Genomic DNA, 18,046 nt, shown 5'->3' on the forward strand with positions numbered 1-18,046 from the left:
CCAAACACCCCCCTTGACCAAACAGCAGAAGAAACTAACAATGATAATAATAAAATGACAATACTAATAAAAGGATTGGAATATACAAAACAAGTGATGCAAAATGCAATTGCTCACCACTCACCAACTGATGCCCAGTTAGTTCCTAAGCAGTGATCCCCCCCAGGCCAACTCCCCCCAATTTATATACTAGGCATGATGTCACATGGTATGGAATACCCCTTTGGCCAGTTTGGGTCAGGTGCCCTGGCTGTGTCCCCTCCCAAATTCTTGTGCCCCTCCAGCCTTCTTGCTGGCTGGGCATGAGAAGCTGAAAAATCCGTGACTTAGTCTAAACATTACTTGGCAACAATTGAAAACATCAGTGTGTTATCAACATTCTTCTCATACTAAATCCAAAACATAACACTATACCAGCTTCTAGAAAGAAAATTAACTCTATCCCAGCTGAAACCAGGACACTTTCTTTGGTCTGGGTAGGGTCTTTCTCCATTTTGCTCTCCCAGACAGCTGCCCCTTAATGCTGCATGACCACTTTTTGGTGTTTCTTTCTCTCCCAAGCTACAGATCTTGCAAGCACGACAGAAGAGCAGCGGCCCCTCTGCTGCATTGTAGCAACAGGCGTCTACCCAACTTTCTGCATCACAGATGCCTGTTCAGCAGGGAGTGCCAGCGGTATCAGCAAGTTGCACCTCTGGAGGCTCTTTTCCTTGGACACACTGAATGAATACTTGGAGCAAGACCCGACTCCCAATGAGCTCACCTACAGAGTTCCCACAAGGCACAGGTGAGATGAGGAAGTGGTTCAGAGGAACTTTCAGTCCCTTGCACAAGCCAGACAGAGATGCTGTGGCCATTGCCTTGTGTTGCAGCTCACTGCTGCGTGTCACTCTGTTATTCCATCCTAGCCACTGCAGGCAGTTGCTCGCCTCTGCTTCTCTGCTTACTGTCCCTAGAGAGGAGCTACAGAAACAAAGAATAATTTAATTGCAATAGATCTCTAAAAGTCCCTGATCTAACCCCTTGCTTAAAGCAGGGACAACAAGATCAGATTGCTCAGGGCCTTGTCCAGTTCAATGCTGTATATCTCCAAGGATGAAGAAACCACAGCTTGTCTGGGCACCTGATTCCAGTGTTTGACCACTTCCATGGTAAAAACTTTTTTTCTGATTGGAATATCTTGTGTTGCAACTTGTGCAGTTGCCATCCCTGAGCCCTTGCTTCATAGGGCTGAACAAACCCAGGTCTCTTAGTCTCTCCTTGTAAATAATGTGCTCCAGCCCTCAACCATCTTGGTGGCCCTCCGCTGGACCTGCTCCAGTATGTCAGTGACTTCCTTGTGCTGGGGAGCCAAAAAGAGACTTCAGCTAAGCAGGACTCTCTTATGCCACTCACTCTCATTAGGCATATATAAAAGACTTTTTGGAGAAAATCAAAAGGCCTGCCTTGCACCCAGTATCCTTTCTCCCAAAAGGTCCAAGAACATAAGGTCAGAGAAGAATTATAACGAAGAAAACCAGTGTAGAATGACCCTTTCCCTGTCATGTCCTGCCAACCCTTCCTCCTGTCTCAGTTTAATCTCCTCTTTCTCTCCTGTGACCAGCACATGCCTGATCCCTCCAGTGTACACCCCTTTCCTGCTGGATTTCAACTTTGGGGCTGCCCCGATAGGCTCAGAGCCTACCCTCGTGATGCTCCTGCTGAAGAACAAGGGTGTGGTGCCTGTGGAGTGGTAAGTGGTGCTTGCTGCATCTCGGCCTTCTTTCTGGGGTCTGTCTGGGGACATGGAAATGCTCACAGGGGCCGTGAGACATTTGCAAATTAAAGGGGTGGATTTTGTAGGTGCGGCTTGTGTTCTGGAGCTATAACTGAGATCTGTTGGTGGGTCTGAGTGGGGAAGGAAGCAAGGGATGGCAGACAGTTCTGCACATCAGGCCTGATGAAATGTGATGTGTCCACCACCTGGGCTAAGCCTGGCTGGACTGAATATGCTGACCACAGCCCTGGTGAAGTTGTGTGTTCCTGTTGTTGATCAGCTGACTGGTTCCCTAGGGCCTTCTTGTTTCCTTATGATCAGAAAATGGACATGGAGCACTGGGCAAAGGATGCTGAGTTTAGCCCCCATGAGCTGCACCAGATGAGAATTCAGGATAACCAGCTCTTCAGTGTTTCCCCAAAGTCAGGGAAACTTCTTCCAGGACAGGAGGAATCAGTCCAGCTCTCACACAGGTGATGTCAACTACCTGTATTTCAGGGCCTCATGCTGCATGCTGGGAGAGCACATGCCCTCAGTCCCGTCTTTCCATGCCAGATCCTTTCCCTTCACATGCTCCTTGCCCAGCAGAGACTGGGCAAGTAAAAAGTCCCTGAGTATGTCCTGTTTCTGGACCCCACAAAGCTTGTCTTCCTCAGGGGTATGTTGTTAATGTGCTTTAACACTGCAGCACAAGAGGCATTTAGTATGACATGCTGGGGACACTGCTCTGCTTTGACCTGACAGCTGGGGAGACAAACAAGGTGTTGCACTTCCTGTGTTTTTGACTATACAGTGATAGTTTTGTCATCTGCTATAACTGCTAGCCCTTGTGTGCCTGTGGAGGCTATGAAGAAAGCTGAACACCTCCCCTTTCACAGCAGACCTGATCTGAGAAGTACTGGTATTTCAAATGGTGTTGGCCTAGAAACTTGGGTCCCTAAATTGGTGCAGGACTAAAATCAACATTGCATCACTCATTCCCACCCAAATACAACTGTCCCCCTCCCTCTCTCAGTGGCCCTTACGCAACAGTGACTCTGTAGCTGGGAAGTGAATTGTCTCTAATCTACTGTGTGATCCTGATTCTATCACCCTGGGCACAAGGTTGGTTTCTAATGTTTTCCTCTCTCTCCTCTTTCACTGCTAGACATGATTTCATTGGCACTGATCGCCTCCCTGTCCTGCTGAAGGTTTCTTATGGCCATGAGATTCTGGTAAGATAGCAGGTGTCTCTTGCTTCTGTTTGCAGAACAGCAGCAGGTAGGAACTGAATTAAAAGGTGTTTTCCCCAGAAGCTGCATGGTGTGCAGGGGCTGTGGCCTTCCCCAGGAATTTGCACTGGCCAGGCAGTAACACAGGGCCAAGCAGAGACATAAAACCAATATCCTGACAAATTCATGGTTCCAGCACAGTGTGATGTGGCAGTGCACTGGCAAAATGGCCCTTGGATGTAGCATCTGCTGGTTTGCCCTCCTTTGCAAGAGGAGGATTATTATTATTATTATTGTTATTGTTTTATTATTTATTTATTTATTTATTTATTTTTAACCTTTGTATTTTATTGGTAGCGTTAGTGCAGAATTGTTCCCTCCTCCAGGCCAACTCCAAGTCCAAGACAGCCCTCCTGGGTTTTACAGTCCTTGCATGCTTTCCACACTCAAGTGTAAGTCAGGGACAGGATTTCTGTGCTTGCTTCCCCTCATTTCATCCGCCTCACCGTGAGTTCTTCCATGCAGTGATCCTGGAGTTCAGATCTGCAGCCCATCCTAGTTCTCTCATATGCAGCTTTCCTGAATCTCTCCATCTTCTCAGTTCTCTATGCTCTTCAAAACACTCTGGAATGTGTTTTTTTCCAAAAGTACCACCTGCACTGGCTGCAGTTTGGGGTCACACGTGCTGGCACAGGGCGGCAGAGCGTCCTCCAGCTCTGGAGGTATGGAGGCAGCTGCTTCCCCAGGCCCAGAAGGTACTCCCTGCATTCCTGGTTGGCTGTTCCTACTGCAGCCCTGATGCCTTTGTCCACCCACTTATTTCTCCTTGCCAATGATGGAGTAGCTTTCTACTCATTCTTCCTGCTTCAGTGCTTGCTAAAGCGTCCTGGAGCTGATCTGTGGTGTGTTTTCCCTGAGCATTTCCTCAGGCTTGGAACTAATTTCTCTCTCTCTCCCTCTCTCAAACTGTCAGTTAGAGTCAAAGTCACCTTGTGCTCTGCCAGGCATAGCTCATGCCCGGTTGAGCCTTCCTGTCTGTCTCTGAAGTTTCCTATGAGACCATTGTATTCACACATCTCTTTTATTTTTCTTTTCTTTCAGGACTGTTGTCAGCTGAAAATCCAACCCTTTGACCAAGCTGTTCAAACAGTGGCTTAACTGTGCCTTCCCTCAAAGCCCTTGGACAGGCTCCCTGTGCTCTGCCTGCCTGGCACAATCCTGAGAGTGGATGTGAGCATTTCACCAGCTGGCCAGTGAGGGAATAAGCTTTGGAGCACCCTGCAGGGCACACATGCTCTCTTACCACACAGCCAGTGGCTTTGGCGGCTACCAGAGGCCATCACCCTACCTCATGCTGTCACTGCAGAAGGGGCTGAAAAAGCATGGGAGGCCCTGCGGATGATAAAAGATCCCTGGGTGCATTGGAGCTCTGGCAATAGGAGCTCCAGCGGGCAATCCAGGGACCTGGAGCCATGCAGGTGGTTGCAACCTGCAGGGATCCACAGTGCCAGTACTGAACTGCTAATATCAGAAGGTAGAAGTGGAAGAGGCTCCTCTTTCTGCAGAGAGGGCAACTGCAGTTGAGGGCAGTGTGCCTTCTTTCCGTTCAGTCATGGCATGAAGAGCACAGGGTTGCCAGCCCCCAGTGCAGAGACTGCCCTAAGTGTGCTCACATGCTAGGGTTGAACAGATCCTCACCTGGGAATCTGGTGAAATGTGCAGAACATTTGCTAACTTTAAAGGAAGCAAATGCCATAATGTCACCCCAAAAGTTAAGCTTTGGAAATTTGAAAAAGCAACAATAAGCAGAGGTGGAGACCATTGGGCTGGGGTATTGCTTGGTCATTCTGCCAAATTTGTAATTGCCTGGCTTCAGAGAGCTGATGTTAGTCAGCTGCAGGCCAATGCCTGACTTTTGGGAGGGTCCAAATTTACCCCTGTGATGGCCTTACCCGTGTGGACAGATTTTGACCTCCCATGCCTCTGCTTCCCCAAGAGAGTCTGTCTGCTTCATCTCCAGAAGGAGCTCCCTCCCCATTACTCCTTTCTTACTTCATGGCCAGCTTTCAGTCCTGAGATGACTGGATTTATAGGTGCTCTGAAGGACCCAAACTGACTTCCCATTGGAAATTTCTTCCAGCTGCAGGATGAAACTTCTGTGGGACTTGTGTGTTACCCACTTCCTTGTGCAGGAGGGAAACAGCCGCCCACTGCCTAATGCTCTCACAGGTTGTCCTTTGCCTCATCACCATAGCCTGCCTGTAAGAGTGCAGCTGTGACCTTGTTCTTAGAGCTCTGGGATAGCTTGGCCAGTAGAATCTGCAGCCCTCAGCAATTTCAGTAGGAAAAACCCAGCTGGCTGCAGGTGTTGCAGGATGAGGTAGGCTGGTTCCCAGAACTCGCTGGAGAGCAGGGCTGGATCCCAGGGAGAAGCCCCGAGCACACAAGATCCATAAGCTGGAAGTGTTTGCGCTTCACTTCATAGCTGCTAATTAGGTATTGTGAGATGTTGTCACATGCAGCACCTGTTCTCCAGTCAGCTCTCCTCCCTGGGGAATCTGGCATCCCTGTCCTCTCATGCTCTTAAGTCATCGCTGTGGGACAAAGTCTGTGCGCTCTGGAAGGAGAACTGGTTGCAGCAGGTCTTCACCATTCTCCATTTGTCTCCCCTTAACTGATAGTCCTCTTAATTGTTGCATCCTGTGTCTATTGAAACTGATGACAGTTTTTCCTTGGCGGTTGTGGTCTGGTGGAATCCAAGTTGGCTTTTTGACTCAAGTAATATAAATGGGTGCTTTGCTCCCAAAGCTCAGGAAGGTTTCTGCGCCTTTTTCCCTTGCCATTTGAAAGTGACAGCTTTTGTCCTCCTCCTATTTGCACTTCATCTGGCTTGCTGAGGCCCTCGGGAGGCTGAATGCTCATGTAATGCTTTGAAAAGATCCCATGTGGGACCTTGCTAGTATTGTATTTGTAGTCCTCTCTCCCTCCTTACTTTGCTTATGGAGCTGAACTGGAATGGGTTGTTTTGGAGAAATCAGCATTCTCTGCTTTCTTAGGTAGCTGATACAGTATCTCCTGCAGGTCTCTGTCCAGGCATCCACCTGCCATCACAAATATCCTCTCCATCTTCTGCATATGCACTTGAAAAATAGCCATGCTTTAGGCTTAGCCAATTGTGAATTGCAGCAACTTAGCTCCCTTTGACCCATGCAGAAACATTGCTAGCTCTGTGACTGCTTTGCAGCCTCTGCCTCAAGGCAGACAGCTTAGGGGTGCTTAGGGGTGATCCAGCAGGAAATCGTGCATCGTGACTTATCTCTAGCCTGATTGCAGTTTTCTCAAAATGCAGAATCCTGTGTCTCTTCCTTTCCATGAAATAGCTCTATAAATCTCTCTGCTTTGCTTGAAGTGCCTGGTGGCTGCTTTGCTAGCAGGATACTGTTGATCATTACTTGATCACTTAAAATTCAGCTGGGATCTTCTCGCAGCTTTTGGACTGTTAGACACATTCTTGGAGCAGGATGTCCTCCAGAGTGAGAACATCCAGATGGTCCTTTCCAAGAGGAGACCATTACTTACCTAAAATCCTGTCTTTCCAAAGGATTTGGCTGTCACAGCTGCACACTCTCCTATGTACAATCCAGACACTTTCATTCATGGAGAATTTCTACCACATACTTGCAAAGAGAAGCACTGAGGCTGGTGCCTGACATAGCAGAGAGAAAAGTACCTTGTCTTTGAAACAAGATGCAAACCTTTCAGAGAAGAGCCAACAGCTGAGTAGGCTTTCCATCTCCTTGCTTTTTTCTTAGGATGCACTGTCCTGGTATTACCAACTTAAACCTGTAACTGTGTTGCTCTCAGCTTGCCAAGTCCTTCAGAGTCCTCATGCAGTTGTTAGTGATGGGGCTAAGGCCCTGTGAGAAAGTGACCTGGTTTCTTTCCACTGTAGCTGAACTTCAGCGGCGTGACGGTGGAAGAGGACCAGCGGTACATTCATTTTGCATCCACTAAGCACCTCTTCATACCCATTGCCATTGGGACTTCCCACCCCCCCACACAGGTGAGCATACTTGGGCCAAACCCAGCAGCAAGTGGAGGGAAGGAGCTAGTGTTACTGTGTCCCAAGGACAGGCAGTGTCTGAGGCATTTCCCAGGAAACAGAATGGCCTCCACAGGAAAGCATCACAGTAGAACTTTGAGACTAGTACTAGGCAGCTCCTGGAAATGGCTGCTGGCACGGCAGCAGGGAAAGTACCTCTCACCATCTCCGATTTGACAAGATTTGGCATTCACTCTAACCGGAATGTTTATTAGATGTGTTAGGCTGTTCCCCTATTCTCTTGCATTGGATCTGAGTGAAAACTTGTCTAGCTGCTCCAGGCACTCTGGAAATAAATCGTAATTTGTTTTTTAGTAAATTAATTAAACTTCCTTAAACACTTATTCAGCAAAAAAAGGCAGCTTTGATTCTGTTCTGCCTAATTTACTTGGGAAACGAACAAGTCTGAATTGAATTAAGATCACTTTAATATGAGTGGTTTTGCATTTCAAGTAATCTGCTTTACAGTGATCCCTTTAGCTAATTTGTATTAATTTTCTCCTAGATTGAATTTGCAGGGCACCACTTGGAGAAGCACTGTAGTTATCAATGTACATGTATGGTGATAAACCTTCAGCACAGTCTCCTATCAGAGCCTCAGTGATAAATCCTGACACTATGAGGTCTCCTCATTCTTAGGAGACAAACTGACTAATTAATTATTAATGCTTATCAGAGTCCTCCGGGGAAGTGTTAACTAGTTTAACTTGGGCATGGTATAATAAGCACTGCTCTCCCTGACTCACTTCAGATTTATGAACTCTACAATGGCAGCTCCATGCCTGTGATATTTGAGGTTCAGCTGGACAACATTGTGAGGATCCAGGAGGAGAATTTTCAGCATCCTGTGTTTGTCTGCCTAACTCCCAGAGGGGAAATCCCCCCTGGCACAACAGGCCACATTGAGTGGATCTTCTCACCACTGGAAGCTAGAACATACTTGGTAAGACCCTCCTCATGACTGCCAGAAATGGTTTATTTCTGTTTTGTGCCTAAAATTCTTTAGATCTCTTACTGATGGTTGGTCTATGTCATGCTACAGCTGAATTGATCTCCATTCTTCCAAGAAGAAAGAGTCTTGAGAGCAAATGAGTGGCTGGTCTGGTCAGGAAATGGAACAGATAAATTGTTATCCCATAAGTTTCTTCTTCCCAAGGAACAGATTTCTTCCACAACCAGAGTCACCCCAGTATATATTTTTTCAAGGATCAAATAGTGATTTGGGATACAAACAGAATCTGATCAGATTTGTGGTTCATTGTTGGCCTCTAACAAATTCGACCAAAAAGACTGAAGTCAGTGTCTTTTATCATTGCAGTGTACACTGCTGCAGCCCTCTGGAAACAGCCATCCCAAAGACCTCTGTCCCAGGCTGCAGCAGGCAGGCAGGGCCAGAGATGGTGCACTGCTTATTGCCCCACTCTGTTGTGGATACATGGAAAAATAAATAAATGGAATTTTAAAACTCCAGCTTTTGCTCCAAGAGGGAGTCCCTGCCCATCTCATACATCACCCACTGGTGAACTGACTACTTAACCAACTTCCCTGGGTTAGCAGATAAGGTCAAGGCCTGAAAGAGCAAAAGAGACTGGATTTCTCCTCACCCATACATGTGCTATAGTTAGACCAGTCCATTAGCAAGTATGCTAACTTATTGCACATCTCTCCCAAATATTACTCTGGACTTAAAACTCTTATCTTGTCCAAGGCAGGTTGATGTTCCCATCCACATCCTGGGGGGTAAATCAGCTCTGATCACCTTCCAGGGAGTAGGCTATGATCCGAATACTGCAGGAGGGACTGCCACATCCAGCGAAGTTTTGGCTCCTTCAGTCTTTCCAGGTTCTACCAAGCTAACTGTGCCTGGGCAGGTAAGTCCAAGTATACTTGGATATGAGCAATATGATCAGTCTGGAAATGTGTGAGAAAGACTGAAATATGGAAGTGGCTCCATCCAGCAGTAGCCTGTGTTGCAGAGGAGTTCATTGCCATGAGATAGAGCAAGATATTTCCCTTCTAGCAGATCATCTAGAGCCTGACTCAGAAAAGCAGTTGTTCTGAAAGATGCCTTCCTTCGAGCTTGCTGCTTCCACTGCCATTAGAAACAAAAAAGTTTTAGGGTTCATTCATTTTCTGGATTTTCTATTAAACATTACCCCCCATCACATCTACCTTTCTCGTTTGCAGCTACAACACCCTTTTTTTGGTAATTCATTCATAAAAAGAACATTATACTCCTGACATACCCTATCAGGGCTTGGCTGCCTCAATTTCACAGCCAAACCCAGGTGATGTGTAACCTGAACCACAGACTGCAGGATGGTCACTAATCCAGGCACATCCCAGGAAAGCAGTTCTTTGACCTGTCATTGGCTCAGCAGGAGCTTGTTTGGCCCTGCTAGATCTGTCCTGTCAGCTGGACAATCTGTTGTTAAACTCAGTCACAGATCCCAGCATAGTGAATCAGCATTAAACAGCATCAGCAGAGGCATACTCTGGTCAGGTAAAGGATTCATCCTGTGTGACATTAGCATGCCTATCTTGGACCCCAGCCACAGCTACATGTGCTCTTTGGCTTCCAGCAGGGTGATTGCATTCCTGTGTACAGCAAAGAGAAGATGATTAAAAACCTGTCTCAGACTGCCAAGGAAGATGCCATTCCACAGGGCTCTGTTGTCTGTAACCAAGAGTCATTAGCTTCCTCTAATGATCAGTGTAATTAATTAGAATTTGCGCTGTGCCTGGAGAATGGGACAGACTAGTAGCATACTAGTAGCATCATGAGTTAGGGAGCAATTTCCCAAAATTCACAGTCAGGTTGATGAGGATTTTGCCCAAGCATGGACCTCGTATTTTTGCCAACTGAAGTAGGAAAGGGCCTGGATTGCAAGTGCTGCAGAGCAAATCTTAGTGCTACTGGTCCTTTGTGCTCCTGTCTCCTGCCTCAGCATTGTGTCCTGTTCATTGCTCGCTCAGTTCCACTGCAACAGGGCTGTCCCCTTGCTGCAAAGACTCGTTGTAACTAGAGCAAAAATGAGGTAACTGGCTAATATTATTTATGAATTTATGACTTGCTGGATAATGTGAAGATGACTCTGTGACTGCCCTTCCCCAACGGCCACAGCCCATCTTCCTTCACTGCTATTCCACCTGGTTTCACCTTGCTTCCTGCAGGCCGCCACCTTGTCACACCACAGGATTTGCCTTGGAAATATCCCAGACTGCACCAAAGCCAGTCGACTTGTCTTTCTCAACAATATCTCGGAGAGTAAGGCTGTTGTGTTTGCCTGGTGGATAAGCACCTGTAAAGACAAAAGGGTGAGTCCTTCCTTCTCCTTCCTCTACACCCTTCTTGCCCATCTCTGTTGTGCCACAAAAGGACCTTACAAGCCCACTTTCAACCAGGCAATCAAAAACAATCCTAGGAACTTGGCTTTTGTACTAGCTGGTGAAAGGAAAGAGCAGAGAAAAGTAAAGGCAAGGGTTAGGATAGGGGGAGAAAGACAGGAATTCAGAAGGGGATCTGAAGACTTCAGTGAGGATACATGAACCTGGAACTACAGGATGTGATAATGAATGTCAGGACCCTGTCTACCAGCAAAGTCTATGGTCGTTCTTTGAATATATCAGCTGCATCTCTCTCATGCCACATACCTGTGAGAAGGGGAGGGGAGAGAATTCCTACAATCCTGTGTTTCCTGCAAAGAGAAGGCACATAGGAAGGTCCCAGGACAGTGAAGCAGCTCCTCTGTGGCTTGTTTTTTTGTTTTGTTTTGGTTTTTTTCCCCAGGTGTTGCAGATTGCTCCGGAGTCAGGGGTTGTGCAGCCTGGAGAAAGCATCCCTTGCTTCATTACCCTGCGACCTTCAGAGAGTGCTTCCTTCTACAGCATAGATCTGGTGTGTAAGGTGAGACCCAAAAGGTACACGTGTATTACCATCACCTCAGCATGTCACTGCAGTCCCCAAATGGCTGGCCCCAGCAGTCAGCTGCCTGCTGCTTCCAGCTGAAGTAATCCTTCTTTGCTCCGCAATGCTGGCCAGCACTTCTCATTACTAATGATACTGAGCTTCATCTTTCCTGATGCTTTAAGCATCTCTCTGTCTGTGTGGCTCACTAGATGAGGTGTAACTATCCAAAACACAGCTTTGTGAGTTGAACCCAACTACTAGGAGTCACAGTTTGAATGGCAGTGACTGTCAGGGGATGTCAGAGACTTAAATATCTGTAAAAAGCAAATCTTGCTTCTCTAATATTAGTGGGGGCACAGACTTGCAGTAGTGTCCCTCTGGATGCTTTCCAGGTGTCCTTTGGCAAGAGATTGTCTTCTCTGTACAAGTCTTATAATAGCACTGTTCTCTCCCCTTCCTGCCACTGGAAGATATGGAAAGGGAGTGGGCTTCTGGCTGGGACCTCCTGGAAGGGAGGAATTGGTGGCTGGCATGGACTTGAGGAGGAGACTGTGTTATTTGCAGCTCCTTTCTAGCCCTGTTCCCTCCAATCATCGTTTGCTTCACAGGTATACATCCAGGACTCCCTGGTTCAGTATGAGAGGGACCTGCAGGAGTGGGAAAAGGAGAAGGAACGGCAGGCTGTGGAATTCACAATCACAGAGAAGGATCTTGGGACTAAGAAGAAGCCAAAGTCACCTGCAGGGGTAAGTGCTGCCAGGATTTTACACCAGCTTAGCTCAGCTAAGAAACAGCAGCCAGTGTCAACAAGAAATATTCTTTAAGAAAATCTAGGCAAGTTGATAAGAGGACATGAGGCTTTGATCTACTCAAGATTTCATAGCTGGTCTGTGGATAGTGGAAAATGAGATCTTGGTTTCTAGCCAAGAATCACCTTACAAACTCTGCAATTGCTAATGATCATCTGAAATCTGGAAGTGCATGAGAAGCCTTAGGAAAAACAAAGCCAGTGGCTCTGGAAACTGATGGTTGGATTTTTAACCATGAATAAACACTGGAGAGAAATGTGTAACTACCAGTGTTCCAAGTGAAGAATGGGAGGGTGAGATCATTGACTCTTATCATTGACAAAATCCTTAAGTCTTGTTCTGCTCCATATCTTTCCTACATGGCAATTTCCCCCCCCCCGCCTTTTTTTTTTTTTTTTTTTCTTTTCAGAGGTCATCAGATTCTGCTGAGACAGAAAATAATCCTGAATCCTCAGCTGTGCTCAGGAAATACAAGGTAAGTCTGGCCTGTCTCACCCATAGTAGAATCAAACTGACTGCTTTAGAAAAGAGGCAGATGCTGGCTATCACAGCGTGGGAGCCTGGACAGAGAGCACAGCGGGATTTGTAGCTTCAAGGCTTTGGGAGACAGACTGTTTGGAGGAGCCAGAAGAATCAGACTGTCTGGCTGTGTCCTGTGGGCAGTAACTTTCCAGCTGAGGTGAAGGGGAAGTGAAATTGGAACCAAATCTGCACCCATGACTGGAGAAAGGGGGAAAGGTTTCAAATAAGCAGAAAAGATGCACACGGGCAGGGCAGTCGGTACCTGGACTAGTTTCACACTGAGGGCACAATGGAATGTGTGCCTTGATGGAAAGCAGCAGGACCCTGGTGTGATGTGGTGCAGACTGTCCTCACCACTAAAAGAGCTGTGCTCTGTGCCTTAGGAGAAGCTACAGGCAGGAAGTGCCTTGATTTAAGTGTGCAGAATGCTTTAAAGGTCAATTTGCGTGGTTCCTCTCTGTTTCCCCTCAAGTTTGTACAACTGTGTGCACTGCCGGAAAAGACAGCTTTTCTAGCAGTGGTGGCAAGGTGTGAGACAAGGTCCCAGTGAATGCTCTGCAGAACTGCCTGGGCCCAAAGGCAGAGCCACGCTGCATCTACAGCTGTCAGCAGGATGTGCTGTGGGAATGACAGGCCTTGTGGAGATCCAGCTAACCTGAGTGTGGAAGGGTTAAGGGGAGCCAATGTGAGACTGGGCCTGAGCAGATTGAGTCAGCTAGGACTCACAGGACTTGTTATCTCAGGACTGCCACCATAGTAAGGCTGTAGCAGTGCTCCTGGGACCCTGTAGAGTGCCTCTGCATTCCCTGCACAGTCCTGTGTGAAGGTGTCAGCTCTAGCTTGGACTATCTGCCCTGTGCTGTTAGGTGTGACCAGTGATGCAGGTCGAGGCATTCACTGGGATAAACATAAGGATGGTTGGGAAAAAGTAAAAACAGTTTCATTTAGTCCTCTAGGGTTTTAGTTCCTAGTGACAATTTGGAGCCTGCAATCACCTGCTGTTTCTGTGTCAGGAGTGGTGAAGGCCTCTGGTCTCATTCCCAGAGGCTGGACAGCTATGTCTCAAAGGTCACTGAAGTCCTGTGATGCCTGAGGGCTCCTCCAGAGCTGAGTGGTGTCCTTGTGGCCCCAGCTTCTGGACTACTCCTGCCCTAAGAAACTTCCCCCAAACTGACTGCTGGTAGTACAACCCCAAACTGGCCCATCTAGTGTGGCTGGAGTCAGTTCCTGGTTTCCTTCCAGGCTTGGGGGGGCAACTTCTGCATGCATTCCTGCACATGTCTTCTCCAAGCACACTGGGAGTGTTGTGGGAAGAGCAGAGATGATCTCCCAGAGTTCCACAGGGATGGATCCAAGTACAACAGCCCCAAGTGCCCTGGGGAGAACCTGAAGCCCTGCTGACACTCAGGGCTGGCACACTAGGCAGTGAGGAGGGAGCAGACCTGACTTCCAGCATGGTTGCTTGTGCCTGATAGTGGTACCTGCAGTGCCAAGATAATTTTGACGCTGTCTCCTGTCCAGGATCTGGTGGCTCTGGCTGCTGGGCTTTCCAGTTCTCATACCTGTGCTCACACCTACACCAGCCTACCTGTGGCCAAAGGAACAACTAAGTACCTGCCATTTCTTTCTCTCCAACAGACATTACCCCCTATTAAAAACCACCCTATGCCCAATCTGCCAGCTGGACACTTTCAGAGGAGGCTGCTGTTGGACAAAGAAGCCAGCCGGGTGTGGGTCAGACCAGAGCCTCCCAAGCCCATCTTCTTACACCTTGGTGTGACAGCCAGGTCCTACTCTGTTGAGGACTTCTTCAGCAACTTCACTTCGGAGTTCCCCAAATACTTCTTGTCCTGGTAAGAGATCCAGCTTTTTGGATTAGCATCTTAATCTGAGCCAGGGCTGCCCATGCTGTGATATGCACTGAACTTGGAGCTCTGCTCTGCTCCGCTCCAGTGCCTCAGTATTAGGCAGGAGGTGCCTTGCTTTTCCCAGCATTAGCTGATATGACCTGTTTCTCTCCCTCCCTCAAAAGGGAGATACTATCAGAGCTTGGTGCTCCTCTCTTACGACAGTGTCCCTGCTGCTGTCACAAGTGCAGCAGCTCCCACTCCTCCCCTGGTTCCCTGCACCGCTCCCCGTTTGCCTGCAGTGCTGCTGCTCAGCAAAGGGGATGCAGGTCTTCAGTAGTTTGGCTCAGTAGTGTTGCCATTGACGGAACAACTCCTTCTTTCCCAGCCCTTTCAGCAACTGGCCCTTGGAGAACAAGTTTGTGGATGGGAGCAGGGACAGAGACAGGATGGACGTGGACCCCAAATGGCTGTCTCTGCATGCTGCTTCCAAACAGGAGTTGCAGATAGTGACTGACATACTCACAGGTGTCATCAGGTACGTGTCCCTTCACCCTCACCTGGTTTGGGGCCCCTGTCCTCCAGGGGAGTGCGTGCAGCATGGCCAGTCCTCTGCTAATCCTGGAGGAGTCTGTGTGCTCCTGCTGCACCAGAACAGGGGATCCAGCCTGCCAAAGACTGCCCTGGGGACTACAAGCTCAGGACTCTTGGTGTGACAGCCAAAGGCAGGGTCTTGCTTCCCAGCTAGGGACTGGGCCCATCTCTGCATAGTGAACAGCATCACTGCCCAGGAACCAGGCCACTCTGCCAGCCATGATCTTGGGAATAGGCTGCATTGGGATTCACCTATTTTGTCTGTCAGCTGCAGAAATGTAGAGAAACAGTGCTGTGGAGGCAAAGGTGGTTTCCTTAGCTCAAGCCATCTTGCTGCCTCCCTTAGGCCCAGAATGCAAGAAGGGAGAGACTAGACATTGACATCAGTCAGGATTTTCCTCTGATTTGTACTGTCTTGCAATGATCCCCTGGGGTCGTATAGATACCTGATTTGCTGGGACTCATCCCTTATTTTCCTCCTCCTAGAGGCCTCTTGGAGAACACCCAGTTCCACGATGCAGTGAGAAGAAGCCTGGATGAGCCCATTCCATATTTCTCCCAGTTCCGGTGTGCAGAATCAGCAGAGCTCCAGGACAGAAGACAGTGCTCCATGGGCCCCTCCAGGGTCTATGCTTCACCAGATCTTTACCCTGAGAAGGATGGAGAGAGGGAAGAAATAAGGCAGGAAACCTCTCCCAACAATGATTTGCTGGAATCTTGGGAGATTTTTCACCACGAGCAGTTGAGGAAGCAGAAGGAGATGATGAGCAGGTGAGGAAGAGCTCACACATGAAAGACAAGAGCTGCACAGGCAGGAGAGCCATGGCAGCACACTGCCTGGCCAGAAACCCATTTCTCCTTCAGCCCTGTAGCATTTCTGCTGGAGTATTCTGTGTGCTCTGGGTGGAAATTGATGCTAGCCCACCTAGCCACCTTCTTGCAAGTGCGGTTTGTGAAGAGTGCAGGTTTGCTGTGTCTTGGGGTTGAGCCATGGGCAGTGCCAGGATGCTGGTAGTGAGTGGTCTGCTTTAGACTTGGACAGTCCTGGCCTTATTAGGCATTAGTGTGCAGTGTGTGCTTACCTTACCTTTTATTGTCACTGCAGTATTTCATCACCTTGCATTTGCTGTGGCTACTCCCTTGTACACTGCTACAGGCCACGAAGAGTATGCACAAATACTAACTACGACATAGCTTGGAGGGAGAAAACAGTAAAACCACAGTCACCCAGCTCTGTCTGAGGTCAGTGCCTGATGCCAGCTGGTGGCAGTTCTGGAAGAAGGGTCAGCACCTCATTGCTCAAGTCTTTGGTTCATTGGCCTCAGTGTGTAGGAAACAGCATGTGCTCCGCTGCTGTGCCTGATGTGTCCTGAGAGGAGTGACAGCAAGCAGCCTGCCTTATCTGCTTTCTGATAGCTGTCCTCTGCCTGTACTTTTGCCCCTCCAGGCAGCCGGCCCTTGGGAACCTGGTGGAGCTGGTGCTGGAAAACACACTGCAGAACATCCTGATCGAAGCCAGCAGAGGGGAGGTGGTGCTGACAGCCCGGCCCAGGGTCATTGCTCTACCCCCCAGCCCTTCTCGAAGGTAGCAGAGTGTATCTGTGCTGTGGTGGGGGACAGGACCTGTCCTTAATATGTGAGGCTGAAGCACAGCCCATTTTCTAGACCATGTGGATTAGCTGGATCGCTGCCTATCAATACCAAGACTGCCTGTGCAAAAGGGGGAATCCACTCCCAAAGCCTCTGCCCTTGCTTGGCTTGTCCTGAGCCACAGACCAGAGGTGGTAGCACTACAGCCCTTCTGTGAGCCTGAGACCATCATGCAGCTCTGGGGCATGGCCCTGTGAGTGAACAGCTGGCAGAAGGGGCTTGCTTGAGGCACTGCAGAGCCCAGCACAAGGAGAGTCTCTTGGGAAACATGGTCAAGGTGCAGGCAGCACAGCTTCTGACAGCAGAAAGGGGCAAAGCTGTCATAGCCCAAGATGGGGTGGGATCTAGTTAGGTTGAGGGAATGGCCACTGGTGGGGAGGCAGATTTGGGGCTGAGAGCAAAGCATGAGGATTTGCCCTAGCTTAGGGAGAAGCGCAGGGAGATGTGATTGAGGGAGGATGGGAGAGGGTTGTTGGATGGAGATGTCATCTCCACAGCTGCAGGAGTCTTGTCTAGATAGATGATGGGTGTTCCCTGTGATCCCTCAGGGAGGGATGATTGCCCGGGGGGACGTGGCAGCAGGCTGCACTCTCCCCACCCCAAACCCAATCTCTTCTTCTTCAGAATCACCACTCCAGCACCCCCACCCTCAAGAGCATAGCTGCTGGGCACTGTGCTGCTTGAGCTCTTCAAGCACATCAACTCTCTCCACTCTTCATCCTATCCCTGTGATGTCCAGAGCAACTCTGATCCTCCCACACCATGACCTGAGCTCAGCATGCTGGCTGCCTCTGAGGAGGTACATCCTGATTATGTCCTCAGCTCCAATTTGAATCCTCTGGCAACTCCACAGCAGAATTTGTGAGATCTCTCCTCACCGTGGCTGGCCACATCATCAGAGAACCACCTCCCTGTGCTACAGGGAGCACACGGACAACCTTTGTGACTGTTCCCACTGCCCCCAGTCTGTACCAGCTGGGAAAGCAGTGGAATCTTCTTTGAAATGTAGCTGAGGAAGGACTGACAGCTGGGCATTGATGTGCTGAGCCCTTGCCAACATCAGTAGGATGCAGGTACTAAATCCTCCTCCCCTCCTTGCTCCAGTGGCTGCTGCAGGTCCCACATACAGCGACCCAGCCAGAGTGAGCGGCTGCAGCACCATCTAGCACACTTGGCAGCCTAATAAAGGCAACTTGGCCTCTGGGCACACAGGCACCGGCGTGTAACACGTGTAATCTGTGCATCGGGGTTTGGGAGTGCCCTGGAGGAGCTCTCCCCTTTCCAAACTGCAAGGCTGTCACTCGGGGAAGGGGATGCCTTTGAGCCTTGGTCTGGCATAGGGGTCCGGCAGGCTGCCGGAGGGTGTCACTGTGAAGGACCGGGGTTTGTCACAGCCGGGAGGTGGCAGTGTTAGTTGTGAGAAATCCCAGGTGCCAGCGCGGAGCTGCGGCTGGTGCTGGGCGCCGGCTGCCTGCTCCCCGGCAGAGGCTGCAGGCCGGCCGCACCAGGCGACGGGACTGGGCTTGCAGCATCTCCCCTTTCCTGCAGCCCTGCTACAGGCTCTGCTAGGCCGGGCTCACCCAGCCACCCTGCTCGGGTGGGGATGCAGCTGGTGTCCCCCTCCAAGCCCTCCTGTGTTCCCAGT

General features: G+C 49.2%; 1 protein-coding gene across 1 annotated transcript in view; it reads left to right on the forward strand.

The window, feature by feature from the left end:
- The window catches only part of CCDC108 (coiled-coil domain containing 108), a 33,687-nt gene extending 16,625 nt beyond the window's left edge, over positions 1–17,062 (forward strand). The window contains exons 17-32 of the mRNA XM_010569683.1: positions 562–787; positions 1,604–1,732; positions 2,053–2,229; positions 2,904–2,970; positions 6,920–7,030; positions 7,821–8,012; positions 8,782–8,940; positions 10,244–10,387; positions 10,860–10,976; positions 11,588–11,725; positions 12,198–12,263; positions 13,949–14,163; positions 14,546–14,695; positions 15,238–15,522; positions 16,199–16,336; positions 17,026–17,062. Of these exons, the coding sequence (XP_010567985.1) occupies positions 562–787; positions 1,604–1,732; positions 2,053–2,229; positions 2,904–2,970; positions 6,920–7,030; positions 7,821–8,012; positions 8,782–8,940; positions 10,244–10,387; positions 10,860–10,976; positions 11,588–11,725; positions 12,198–12,263; positions 13,949–14,163; positions 14,546–14,695; positions 15,238–15,522; positions 16,199–16,336; positions 17,026–17,062 (2,351 nt within the window). The remainder of the gene's footprint in view (positions 1–561; positions 788–1,603; positions 1,733–2,052; positions 2,230–2,903; positions 2,971–6,919; positions 7,031–7,820; positions 8,013–8,781; positions 8,941–10,243; positions 10,388–10,859; positions 10,977–11,587; positions 11,726–12,197; positions 12,264–13,948; positions 14,164–14,545; positions 14,696–15,237; positions 15,523–16,198; positions 16,337–17,025) is intronic.
- Positions 17,063–18,046: the final 984 nt, after the last annotated feature.

The sequence above is a fragment of the Haliaeetus leucocephalus genome, unplaced genomic scaffold (assembly GCF_000737465.1).
Source record: "Haliaeetus leucocephalus isolate CR32 unplaced genomic scaffold, Haliaeetus_leucocephalus-4.0 Scaffold1, whole genome shotgun sequence".
In the NCBI taxonomy this organism is placed as follows: domain Eukaryota; kingdom Metazoa; phylum Chordata; class Aves; order Accipitriformes; family Accipitridae; genus Haliaeetus; species Haliaeetus leucocephalus.